At 45.1% G+C, this 13,890-nt stretch overlaps 1 gene segment (V, D, J or C); it reads right to left on the reverse strand.

The window, feature by feature from the left end:
- Positions 1-1,025: 1,025 nt before the first annotated feature.
- Positions 1,026-2,063, reverse strand: LOC130023161 (immunoglobulin heavy variable 4-59-like). The segment is given in 4 exon segments: positions 1,026-1,121; positions 1,460-1,764; positions 1,845-1,909; positions 2,044-2,063. Coding segments are annotated over 4 exon segments (486 nt in total).
- Positions 2,064-13,890: the final 11,827 nt, after the last annotated feature.

The following is a 13,890-nucleotide window of genomic DNA, read 5'->3' on the forward strand; positions in this document are numbered from 1 at the left end:
ATAGGAATGGAGGAAAGTAAGGTGAGAAATTGTGGCTCATGGGAATCCTGCTACTATGTTCACTGTTCACTATGGAAATGATTCTCTATTACATTGTGAGCTACTCATTCACATCAAATAATGGATATTTTAGCTTAATCCCTACTACTATTTTATGTTTAATGTTGGTCTTTTTTAGGTCAGGTAAGTTAATTAATGAATGTATGCACTTTAATGGTAACGCTTCCCTTCCCTGAATGCACACATGTTCACACACAGACATGTAGGAATTGAGATGCTGCTATTCCCAGCAGGTATCTGGGGTCCGTGAGCACCACAGTAGGAAGCTGAGATGCTCCATAAACATTGGTGAGGGCAATTCCTGTTCCCTACTCAGGAGAGAGTCCAGGTCCTGCTCCCCGGGAAGTCGGGGGACCCTTTTCTGATGTGAAGCCTCAGGCCCAGGACTGAGGAGGGAGCTGAGGAGCCCCAGGGGCCCCTTATCAAGGATAAACTGTGTTCATCTGAGATGACTCTTACCCATAGCCAGTTGTTGTGACCTAAATGGGCTTGATACTCTTCCTCAGGTCACTCTGAGAGAAACTGCTACCTGTGCAATGCTTGTCTCTCGGAGTTGCTTGTGTGAAGATTAGGTTATCAATGGGAAAAGTCACGAGCATTAAATATTGATGACTGGGCCTACACTCTAAGGGAATGTCTCTCTGAAACCTGATGATACACGGGATGCTGTTGCCATGCATGTTCCATGACTGGGTATCACCCACCTGGCCCATCTGTGGAATGGACGACCATGGGCTCATCGTCTGTTGTGAAGAGGACTCTAGCCATAAAAGTGACCTCGTTTGTGATTTATGACAGAAAATATGGCAGAAGAAAGGAGGCTGCAGCAAAACACTATGGTGGATATAGTGATGAAGTGATGAAGAGAAGGAGGTGGATGAAGATGAGCCGATGCTCTGACCATCATAAACCTCATTTTTCAGCATGAAGAATAAGTGCTCTCAGCAACCTGAGGACGTCATGTCTTAATCCATCTGTAGTCCTGAGGATTCCAGGAGACTGACTTTTGGGTCATTGGAGGGATAAACTTCTATGTACTCGTGATGCAGAGAGAACCTGTCCTGTAAAACAAAAACAAAGGAATAAAAATTAGTTATTAGCAGGCTTGTTTCTCTTGTGATTCCTAAGGTACCGGCTTTCTTTGATATAGTTCTGTGAAGTAAATGTGCCGTATCAAATTCGAAGACAACAGTGGAAAACGCAGAATCAGAATGCTAGAAACGTTCCCTGGATAGACCTTAGATGAGAGGCAGAAAATCAGACAGCCATCAGCTCCTGCTCTTCTGAGACATTTCCTCTAGGTAGGGTCCATAGCGCCACCTGCTGGCCAGGGTCTCCTGCAGTCCACACTCTCCCAGCTGGGAGGTTTTTGTCTGGGCTCATCCTGACTTCCCCTCACTGTGTCTCTCGCACAGTAATACATGGCTGTGTCTTCGGGGGTCACTGAGCTCATCTTCAGGGAGAACTGGTTCTTGGAGGTGTCAGCCGTGATGGAGATGCGCCCCTGGAACGCTGGGTTGTAGCTGGTACTACCTGACCAGTACCCCATCCATTCCAACCCTTTCCCAGGGCGCTGGCGGATCCAATACCAATAGTAACTGCTGGTGACAGAGGTCCCAGAGACAGAGCAGGTGAGGGAGAGGGTCTGGGATGGCTTCACCAGGCCTGGGCCCGACTCCAGCAGGGTCAGAGCAGACACAGCGCCTGGAGACAAGGTGAATCAGTCACTGTCAGTCCCTGCAGTTACTCCCTCCCCTAGACCCTGCCACATCTGGGACACTCACCCAGGGGGCCTGTCACCAGACAGAGGAGAAGTCCCCACAGAAGTATCTTCTTCTCGACCACAGCTCTGTCTTCCCCAGAGACTCAGCCCTGAGTGAGGAGACAGCTGTGAGCTCCACAGCCCAGAGAGCATTTGACCCCAGAGTCTGAGAAGGACTTGCATGAGGTGACCAAGTCTATCATAAGGGGAAACTTTCTTACCTTGGGTCTCCTTTTCCCATTGGGGCGCTTAACTCACACACTGTCTGGTGGATTGAGCACTTGCCAATGAAGCATTGAAACAGGTCATAGGAGGCTCCTCACTTATTTTAATAATCTGTCTCAGCAAGTTAAAATGATCACAATTATTTCAATTTCAAGTTGCTAATGAAAATAGTTTGCATTGTTTATGGTTCAAAAACTTTTTAATATAACTACCGTATAAAATGCTTATAATCATAATCATACTTAAATTTGTTTCATATCTGTGTCTCTAAAAATAATGCCCAAATGAAAATCATCCTTCTCAGTACTTATTTCTTTCCATAAAAAATTATGACATAGTTATATTTTATAACTCTTTACAAAGTACATTTTCATTTCATTTCATTTCATCATCCTGTTAATTGTCGATTGCCTCGAGCAGGCCCCAGTAACGTCTCTTTCATCCTAGCCCTGAGATTATATTCACGGCTCTTTAGGAGAATGAGACCCATCATTGTTACTGGTATTTGGCATATTTGGTAGGCCACGGGGAGTTTGCCAGACTCTGCCCTGTGGGCAGGCTACATTCGATAGCCTGCAAGTTTGTCCAAAGTAGGAATGAGATAATAAGATGTCGCGCGGCCGCAGATGCGGCCGCGCGGTTCCGGGATCTGGATTTTATAGTCTCTGAGTCTTGGCCGCTGATGGGATTACACGGCGCCAGGGGACCAGGTGGTGGGTGTGACCCCCGCCTACTGGAATTTGGAGGATCTGGGTGGAAGATGCTCGACTCCAATTCGAGTAGGCGTGGAGGTCTCGGCCCCGGAACCCGCATGGCTGTGTCCCTCTGCCAGTACCTTCATGGGTGCGGAGAGTGGTCTCAGCATGGTGGTGGCTGGTCCTGGAGGTCTTCGGCTGCCGTAGCCCTGGTCGGGGCGGGGAGGAAAGCTCAACCCGCTCCCCTTCAAGGGACTCCGGGAAGGAACACCCAGGCGCGGGGGCAGAGACTGCACTGCTCTCGTCCGGGATCTGGATTTTATAGTCTCTGAGTCTTGGCCGCTGATGGGATTACACGGCGCCAGGGGGCCAGGTGGTGGGTGTGACCCCCGCCTACTGGAATTTGGAGGATCTGGGTGGAAGATGCTCGACTCCAATTCGAGTAGGCGTGGAGGTCTCGGCCCCGGAACCCGCGTGGCTGTGTCCCTCTGCCAGTACCTTCATGGGTGCGGAGAGTTGCCACAAAGTACATAGTTAATAGAAAATTTATTTTTTGTTTTATTTTTGCTTTTTGTTTTGTGTCACACTCAGTGATGCTTGGTGGTAACTCATAGCTTTGCACTCAAGGATTACTCCTGGCAATGGCTGTTTCATTTCGGGCAGCCCAGGGGGTTCGGGTGAGGCCTGTCCTACACCAACCAAGCCAGCCCCAGTAGCCAAAAACCTCCAGAACTCAACTGCTGCCCTGCTCACAGCCACTCTCTACACACTTGGACAGACCTCAGGAGTGAGTCTATTCTTGGACATCACACACTTTGCAGCACAATGTACCAAGAGTAGCACACCACATTTGATGGGGTATAAGTAGAAGGCAACCATCTCAGTGGGAAATATATTTATACAGATGTATATATAATCATACAAGGCTTAATCTTTAACAACTTGTTACTAACCTATTATAGTAGGGTTTAATGACTGGGTGAAATACAACAATCTTCACACACTTTCTTCTAAAAAATCTTTTCTTTCATTTTTAGTGGACTATTCATAACAAGCAATACAAAATAAATTATTTTGCTTTTGCTTTCAGGGTAGGGTTTGGGATTTGACATGGAAAATATGGTAGTGGGAAGGTGAAATCGTGGTGGAATTGGTGTTTGAATATTGAATGCAATCAAATATTGTGAACAACTTTATAAAAATAAAATTAAATTAAGAAAACAGAATTACTCCTGGTAGTGGTCAGGGGAACCATATGGGACGTTGAGGATGACCCTTGTTGGTGAAGGCAAGAAAAGCACCCTACGAATTGTATTATCACTCTGGCTCTCTGATTTTTGAATTTTGGAGTTGGGGTCTACTGTGCATTATCTTGGGGTAGAAATTTATTTTAGATTATATTTAAATGATCATGATCACGACCATTCTGTTGTTCGTCGATTGCCTCGAGCAGGCCCCAGTAACGTTTCCTTCATCCTAGCCCTGAGATTTTTTAAAAAGTGCCATATACAAGGCTCCTTCAGGGTTAGGAGAATGAGACCCAACGTTGTTACGGTATTTAGCATAGCAGGTACACCATGGGGAGTTTGCCAGACTCTGCCATGTGGGCAGGTTACATTCGGTAGCCTGCCAGTTTGTCCAAAGTAGAAATGAGATAATATGATGTCGCACAGCCGCAAATGCAGCCGCGTGCTTCTGGGAGCTGGGTTTTATAGTCTCTGGGTCTTGGCCATGGATGGGATTACACGGCGCCAGGGGGGCAGTTGGTGGGTGTGACCCCTGTCTACTGGAATATGGAGGGTCTGGGTGGAGGATGCTCAGCCCCGATCAGAGCAGGCTTGGAGATCTCAGCCCCGGGACCCGCATGCCTATATCCCTCTGCCAGAACCTTCATGTATGTGGAGAGTGGTCTCAGCATGGTGGTGGCTGGTTCTGGAGGTCTTTGGCTGCCGGAGCCCTGGTCGGGGCGGGGGAGGGAAACCAACCCGCTCCCCTCCAAGAGGCCCTGGCGAGGAGAGCCAGGCACGGGGGCAGGAGACTCTGCGCTGTTCTCTTCCGGGAGCTGGGTTTTATAGTCTCTGGTCTTGGCCATTGATGGGATTTAAACAGTTCCATATGTTTCTTTTAAATTTTTCATGGAATCTGTACTTTTTCTAACTTTCAAAAATTTATCCACAACTGCCCTGTCTCAGTGTTTCCACTGAAGTCACTTTGCTTCTATCCGTATCTGCGCATCTTTCATCTCTATCAGAGCTTGGGTGTCCCTGCTCAGGGGTCCTGCTGTTCCCACCCTTATCACACTCCACCAGAGCCATGGTCGGTTCTTTTACTCCATCAGGTGCCTCTGCCATCTAACATTAAATGACACTGAAGTAGAACAGGTGTCCCGGGAGGAGTGGAATTTTGGAGATGACAGACCCTTTCCAAAAATCCCATTGTCACTGAAGACCCGGCACGAGCTCAGTCTGAAATGACCTGTTCATACTCGATCACTGATGGAAACGCTGTCCTCTCTGTCTGTCTGGTTGTCTGTCTGTCTCCTTTCTTACTTTAAACACTGTGATTTAGAAAGTTCTTCACAATACAGTTGTTTCAGGTATTCAACATGCCAACACCTGTCCCACCACCACTACGCTCTTCCCTCCACCAACGTTCCAGTCGCCCGCCCCCAAGCTGGATCCCTGAGCAGGCAATAATTAATTGACTTTACACTGTTTGACTTTATCTCTGTGCACTACTAGGCTTGCCCTCCCCCCAACCACAAAAAAGCAAACAGAAAATGCGACCTGAGTATTCTCACTCATTCCTGAAACATCAACTCGTGGGCCTCTTTCCCGGGTCTGGGGCTGTGGAAAAGGGTTAATTCAGTCTCCCCCATACATTTTTCTGCAAGACCACTCCCGTGAAGGGGGCTTTGGAGAAGTTCCAAATAAGGTTTCCTGGACTTGCTTGTTTTCCCACTGAACATTCCTGGGGCTAGATTGCCTTAGGCCACGTGCAGGGAAGGGACTGGGAATAGGGGGAAAGCTCAGTTTCAACAACCACTGCTGTTAAGGTTTCTGTGTTCAGGAGACTGATGTTCCCTTTAGCCCAGCCAGCGGTGGCCCAGGGGGGCTGCATGGGTTCCAGCCCCAGAACTGCTTTTCACTTAGTTTTTGTAAGATGTGCCAGGAGCCTCTGTGTGTGGAGTCCTTTCCCGTGTCCTCAGCCCTGCAGTCCAGCCAGCTTGGGGCCAGAGCCTGTGGATAAGACCGTCGTGGTAGCTGAGACCCTGGTAGATGATGGTTGGGTGTGTGGGGCTTCCGAGGGCAGGGGGAAGGGCTGGGCTGCAGACAGTGAATGCTTTTTAAAATGAGAGCAAATGCTGGCTCAGAATGGAGAGGGAAAGAAGCAACTTCCTGTTTCTGGGGCTGACTATTTGAGAGGAGGAGCTTCTCCAGCCCCTGGGCTGGTGTGGCCAGCGGGCCACCTGAGGCCTAATGGAGCTGTGGCTGCACCCTACCTATGAGGTCTCCCTAGCAGAGTTCCAGCCACCCCTCTTTTCTTTCCCCGGGTAATCCATCAACAGACAGGTGGTTTCCAAAATGAATGTCTGGACTCGAAGATCTTCTGAAACGCCAAGCATGCTAGCATGCCAGGGGGGCTGACATTTACTTGACTTGTCAGCTTCTCCATGACGGACCCTCCTGGTTAGGAGTTTGTATGACATCCACACCTCACAACAATGGTGAACAAGGCCCTTTACATTTTTTGGGGGGGGGGGATTGGGTCCACCGGTTGGATGTTCGAGGTCCCAGGGTTGTGTGGTGCTAGAACTGGGGATATGCAACCAGGGGTAGAACTCAGGGCCTTGGACATGCTAAACTTGTGCTCTGCCATTTGTGCTACCTCCTCAGCCTGGAAGGTTCTCTTTTCATCCCCATTTTATTTTTACTCATTTATTTACTTGGGCTGGAGTGATAGCACAGCTGGTAGTGGGTTTCCCTTGCACGAGGCAGACCCGGGTTCGATTCCTTCACCCCTCTCAGAGAACCCGGCAAGCTGAGAGTATCTCACCCACATGGAAAAACATGACAAGCTCCCCATGGCGTATTATATATGCCAAAAATAGTAACAACAAATCTCACAATTTGTTGTGAAACATTGCTGGTACCTGCTCAAGCAAATCGATGAACAACAGGAGGACAGTACTACAGTGCTACACTGTTTGCTACAGCATCTTTCTCCTAATGGTGTTGCTACAATCCTAGCCTGCGGATTTCCTGAACTGTTAGGTGCGCTTGTGCCATCTGTGGTAGTGTTTCACTCATGAACGCAATGGGTTTCCACTCAATGTTCCCATCCAATTCCCACATTTCTCCTGGACTGGCAGCCCTGTGAAGTTTGGGGCTGTTGCATAGCTTCACAGGTGGCAGTGGGCCTCAGACTTTGAGCTGGGACGCTCAAGTGCAGGTGATTCTCTGGCCTCTCTCAGATCAATCCTGAAGACAAGCTACTTTCTGGCAGTGGCAAGAGCCAGATGTGGGTGGGGCAACACTGGACCCTGGGCAAACAGAGACTCGATCTTCCCCCTCCAGCCCAGGGTCAAGAGATCTTGGCCCAATGACAGTTGGGCCTTCCTGGGATAAGTCAGTTGCCAATGTTTCTCCAAAGCACTTTCACTTCAAGCCTATGGGGGTATGAGACCCTGGTATTGGCATGGCGATTCTTGCTCGGAGGCATGTACTTGATATGGCTGACCTTCCTCATGTCCCCTTGTCCCCAGTGGTCCCCATAGTTGGTGTGATTTCCTCTGGGCATTGTAAGGCAGAGAAGTCCCCAGGGTGACACTGACTCTGTTCCTCTCCACTCTGACCCCAGAACTGCAGAGCCTGAGATCGGGACCCAGAGCTCCTGGTAAAAGTGTTGGCACCAACCATGTCAGAACCCCAAGGGGAGCCACCTCTGTCCTGTGCTGAGGAGCTGTGGGGGATCGGGAGGGAGGGGAGTCAGATATCAGTGCTGACATTCATCAAAGGAGAAATGGAACTGACGTGTGCCCTTAAGTGGAAAGCAGGTGACTAGTAGTACTTTCCCTACAGACCTGAAGCTTCTGTCTACATGTAAGAAACGTGCATCAGGAGAAGCAGATTGGAGGCCCTGGGGGAGAGATATCAGCGCATCATGTGTCTTGCTGCACTTGGAGTGTGTGTTTTTGGAAACCCACAATGCCTGTCCCCTGCTGACCACACGCACAAAACCAAAGTCATACTCTGGTCTGGGTGCAAACACATTCTAGATTGTCAGTGAGTTCTCAGATATGGAATTGTGAAGAACGTGAATCATGGTGAGTTTGGAGTCGGAACACTCCCCTTTTGTGTCTTCACAGTATGTGTTGCTCTCCCCTTAGTCTCTCTGGCAAACCTCTCTGGGGTGTGGTTTCAACTTCCATAGCACAAAAGCAAAACAGTGCTGACACTGTACTCATAATTCCCGCTAATTTCTCAGGTGATTCACTGAGTTTGAGACCTTCAGACTTACCTTCCTCACCTAAATGAGCCTTGGGTTCCTGTATGAAAAGCATTAATCTGAGAGATGTTTGCATGGTTGTGCTCACTATAGCATGAGGCACAGTAACAAGATGCACACAAAGTGTGCAACTCTAGATTCTATTTTTGCTTTTTCCATTCTCCTTGAAGTCCATTCTTAAGTGCCTTTATTTTAGCTAGAATTAAGTTTTTCTTTTTTGTTTATTTTTGTTTTGGCTCCACACGCAGTTCAGAGCTTACTCCTGGCTCTGTACTCAGGGGCAGGCTTCTGTTGGGTGTGGGGACAGCTAGGGATGCCAAAACCAAACCCTTGTTGGCCATGTGCAAGGTCAGCACCCTTCCCACTCTACAATCCCTCTGTCTCTGAAATGATATTTTCATTAACACCTTCATTCTTTCCTGAGATATTTCAGTTTTACTGTCAGTATTTTCTTAAGCTCAGTGACCACTGACAGAAGTGTTACTCTCAGGTCTTCCACAGAGAGCATTCGGATATACCTGAGTGTTTACCTGATTTGGTCCCCTCCCATTGAAATCATAGTATTCCTTTGTTTTTCATTATTCCTGGTGCTTCTTGCGATGTAGGGTACTGTCGGTGCTGGGTGATCTGGGCATGGATTTGTGCTCTGCTCATAATATCTGACCAGTGTGGAGACTCTAGAACTTCAGGCAGTCACAGGTGCCTGTGACATAATCTTCATGGGACTGGCAGGGCGTGACCTAGGTTAGAATGAGCAGGGTGGGTTCTGGTTCTAGCCAGGGCCTCAATGACTCTTGTGCAAATTATGTGTTTGTTATGTTAATGTGCATAAACAATCACACAATGCAATGAAATCTGGATCCCAGAGATAATTCCTTAGATCTGCCACAGTAATTGTTGGCACGTGGTTGCTTGTGCATGTGGTTGGCACAAATAAAGAATAAAAAGCAACCGAATCCATGTCTTACATTGTTCAAAGAATTTTATTTAAGGTTCATTAATGAACTATAGATTGGGCCAATGTCCTTAAGAACATTGAGGAAAATGTAGGCAGAACTCTCAGTAATGATCTGAGAGATATAATCAATAGTTTGACTCTGATTATAAATCAAGTCTAAAAGTAAAATCAAATGAACAAGCAACCAAAAACACTAAATAGTTTTAAATACTTTAAATGGTAAGGCCAGAGGCGTCCTCTAGGACTCTGGGACGCCCCAGCATCCATGAACCTCTTCCTGTTTGTCCCCAATGCTGTGCCGGTCTTCTTCCTCTCCCAGCTGGTACCCGTCCCCCCAAAACACCAGGTACCCTTGGGGGCGTGGCTTCTGCAGAAGTGGGCGTGGCTTCTGTAGAAGCAGGGGTTGCCTAAATTCCGGCGGGCAGATGCTCATGCGGCCACAGATACCTTAGTCACACAAAGAAATCTATTGTAACATCTCAGTCCCCATGCCTCCACACCAACATGAAGAAACAACAAAAATCCCCACCAACTGGAGAGGATGATGAAAAGACTCCAGAAGCCTCAGTAGGTACTACTCACCTAAAGGATCTCTCTGAGAAAGAATTCAGATATGAAGTAATGAAGATGTTCAATGAATTCAATGAAACAGTGAGAGAGATATCCAGTAACATGAGAGAAACAATTGAGACATTACGGGAAGAAATAAGAGCAGAAATTGAAAAGCTATGAACAGAAATGTCACGAATAAATATATACACAAATGTATTTCCATAGATGAAATAAAAACACAGTCTGTGCCCTCAACAATAGAATGACCTTAGCTGAAGACAGAATCAGTAAGCTGGAAAATCAGCTGCACCAAGCCAACAGGTAACAACAAACAATGGCAAGAGACCTCAAAATAGCTCTAGAGCGAATCAGAGTCCTAGGAGATGATTCCAAGAGGAACAACATTAGAATCATTGGACTACCAGAAGGTCAGGGAAAAAATCCTAATGAAAAAGCCATGGCTAAACAAATTGTTTCTGAAAAATACCCAGAGCTGGACAATGCAGCCATTCATATTCAAGGAGCCCGAAGGGTGCCAGCTAAAAGAGACCGTAACAAAAACGCTCCAAGACATATCATAGTTAGAATCATGGATGCCACGGATAGAGACACAATACTGCAAGCAGCAAGGTCAAAGAAGGAAATCACATACAAAGGAGCACTCCTTAGATTCACAGCAGACCTATCAGAGGAAACCCTCCAAGTTAGAAGGCAATGGTGGGATATATTGAAAAAACTCACTGAAATGAATGCTTCACCAAGAATACTCTATCCGGCTAAACTCTCACTCAGACTCAAAGGAACGGTGCACTATTTTCTAGATAAACAGCAGCTCAGGAACTTCATAGACTCAAAACCAAACCTAAAACAAGGGCTAAATGGGCTACTATAAGACAAGATACATCCTACAAGCACAACAGACCCTTACAGAAAGATGACACAAAACCCCATAAAAATAATCTCTCTCAAAGTTAACAGTCTAAATTCACCAATTAAGAGACAAAGAGTAGCAAAATGGATTCAGAGACAGAACCCAACATTCTTTTGCCTAATACATTCACCTGAACAGTCAGAGCAAACACAGACTCAAAGTGAAAGGATGAAAAACAATCCTGCAAGCAAACAGCTCCCTCAAAAAAGCTGGGGTGGCCATACTAGTATCCAACAACATCAATTTCAGGTTGGAAAAGATTAGAAGGGACAGAGAAGACCATTTTCTATTCATCAAGGGATACGTACAACAGGAAGAAATCACACTCTTAAATGTATACTCACCTAATGAGGGAACAGCTGAATATATATATTTTAAATTTTTATTAGTGAAACACCATGAGGTACAGTTGTAGACTTACAATATTTTGTGCTTGGGTTTCAGTTATACGATTATTGAGTACCGCTCCCTCCATCAGTGCCCATTCCCCGCCTCCAATGCTCGCAGAATCCCTCCCACCCTTCACTCCCCAACTCACCCCACCCCTGTGCAAGGCATTCTTTTTTGTTCTCTTTCTCCTTTTGGTTGGGAACAGTGAAATATTTAAAACAACTGCTAAGAGATTTTTAAGGAGGACATTGCTAGAAAAACAATAGTATCTAGAGACTTCAACATCGCCTTATCACGTCTGGATATATCAAGAAGAAAAAAACCCAGCAAGGAAACATTGACTTTGAAGGAAGAAATTGAAGAGAGAGGCCTTATAGACCTATACAGAGCTATATACCACAAAAAGAAAGAATACACATTCTTCTCCAGTGCACACGGAACATTTTCCAAAATAGACCATGTGCTAGGCCACAAAACATACCTCAATAGAATTAGGACGGTAGAAATAGTATCAACAATCTTTTTAGACCACAATGCACTGAGAATAGAAGTGAATAACACACACAGACACTGAGAACAAAATCAAACACCTGGAAATTAAACAACTCAATGTTGAATAACGAGTGGAAGGAAGGATGTCAAGGATGAAATCAAAATATACCTGGAAACAAATGAGAATAAAGACAGAGCTACCAGAACCTATGGGATCCAGCTAAAGCCGTGTTAAGGGGAAAATTTATAGCTTTGCAAGCATTTTTCAGAAAGGAAGTAAGGGCCCACATAAACAACCTGACTTCCCAGCTCAAGAGCTTAGAAAAGGATCAACAAAAGGAGCCCAAATCAGTCAGAAGGAAAGAGATCATAAAACTTCGAGCAGAAATCAACGACATGGAAACCAAAAAAAAAAAAAAAACATTCTGAAATATCAATGAAACCAAGAGCTGGTTCTTAGAGAACATAAACAAGATTGATAAACCACTAGCAAGACTCATAAAGAAAGAGAGAACCCTAATGAACTGAATCAGAAATGAGAAAGGGGATATCACAACAGAAACCAAAGGAATTCAAAAGATCATCAGAGACTACTTTGAAAGTCTGCATGCCATGAAACAAGAGAACCTAGAAGAAATGGAAAATCCCTGGCTTCCTATAATCTCCCAAGGCTGAATCAAGAATATACAGAGTACCTGAATAAACCTATTAACATCAAGGAAATTGAAACTTTAATCAAAAGTCTTCCCCAAAACCAAAGCCCAGGTCCAGATGGATTCACTAGCGAATTATTCCAAACATTTAAATAGGACCTATTGCCAGTTCTTCTCAAGCTTTTCCAGGAAATTGAAGAAACAGAAACACTCCCAAACAGTTTCTATGAAGCCCATATCTCTCTAATACAAAAAGAAACAAAGACACCACAAGGAAAGAAAACTACAGGCTGATATCCCTGATGAACTCGGATGCGAAGATTCTCAACAAAATACCAGCAAATAGAATTCAACTACTCATCAAAAAGATCATACACCATGAGCAAGCGGGATTCATTCCGGAGATACAAGGATGGTTTAACACTCGGAAATCAATCAACATAATCCATCATATCAACAAAACAAAAGATAAACCCATATGATCAAATCAATAGATGCAGAGAAAGCATTTGACAAAATCCACCCGTTTATGATGAAAACCCTCACCAAAATGGGTATACAGGGACCTTTCCTCAATATAGTTAAAGACATCTATCACTAGCCTACAACAAGCATCATCCTCAATGGGGCAAAACTGAGAGACTTCTCTCTAATTCAGGGATGAGATAAGTATGCCCACTCTCTTCATTGCTGTTCCATATAATACTGGAAGTACTTGCAATGGCAGTTAGGCAAGAAGAATATATTAAGGGCATTCAGGTTGGAAAGGAAGCAATCAAGCTCTCACTGTTCGCAGATGATATGATACTATACTTAGAGAACCCTAAAACCTCTACCAAGAAACTCCTAGAAACAATAGACTTTTATAGTAAAGTTGCAGGTTATAAAATTATTACACCAAAGTCCATGGCTTTCCTATATGCAAATAGTAAGAGAGAAGAAAGCTACATAAAAAAAAATCCCGTTCACAATTATGCCCCAGAAAATCAAGTAACTAGGAATCAGCTTACCTAAGGAAGTAAAGAAACTGTACAACGAAAAATACAAAACTCTACTTCAGGAAATAAAAGAGAACACGAGAAAATGGAAAGATATCCCCTGCTCATGGATGAGGAGAATTAACATTGTCAACGCGGCAATACTTCCCAAAGCACTGTACATACTCAATGTGATCCCGATAACGATACCCATGACATTCTTCAAAAAAATGGAGAAAACACTCCTGAAATTCCTATGGAACAATAAGCACCCACGAATAGCTAAAGCAATTCTTGGGAAAAAGAAAATGGGAGGAATCAACCTCCCTAACTTCAAACTCTAATACAAAGCAGTAATAATTAAAACAGCATGGTATTGGAACAAAGGCAGAGCTGCACACCAATGGAGCAGGGATGAATATACTGACATCTCCCCCCAAACATATGATCATCTAATGTTTGAAAAAGGAGCAAGAAACGTGAAGTGGGTTAAGGAAAGCCTCTTTAAAAAATTGTACTGGCAAAACTGGACAGTTAAATGCAAAAAAAATGGGCTCAGATCTCTGCCTAACACCATGTACAAAAGTAAATCAAAATGGATTAAAGACCTCAACATAAGACCGGAATCCATAAGGTACATTGAAGAGAAAGTTAGCAAAACCTTTCTTGACATTGAAGGGAACGGTA

This window comes from Sorex fumeus, unplaced genomic scaffold (assembly GCF_029834395.1).
Source record: "Sorex fumeus unplaced genomic scaffold, SorFum_2.1 ptg000022l, whole genome shotgun sequence".
In the NCBI taxonomy this organism is placed as follows: Eukaryota; Metazoa; Chordata; class Mammalia; order Eulipotyphla; family Soricidae; genus Sorex; species Sorex fumeus.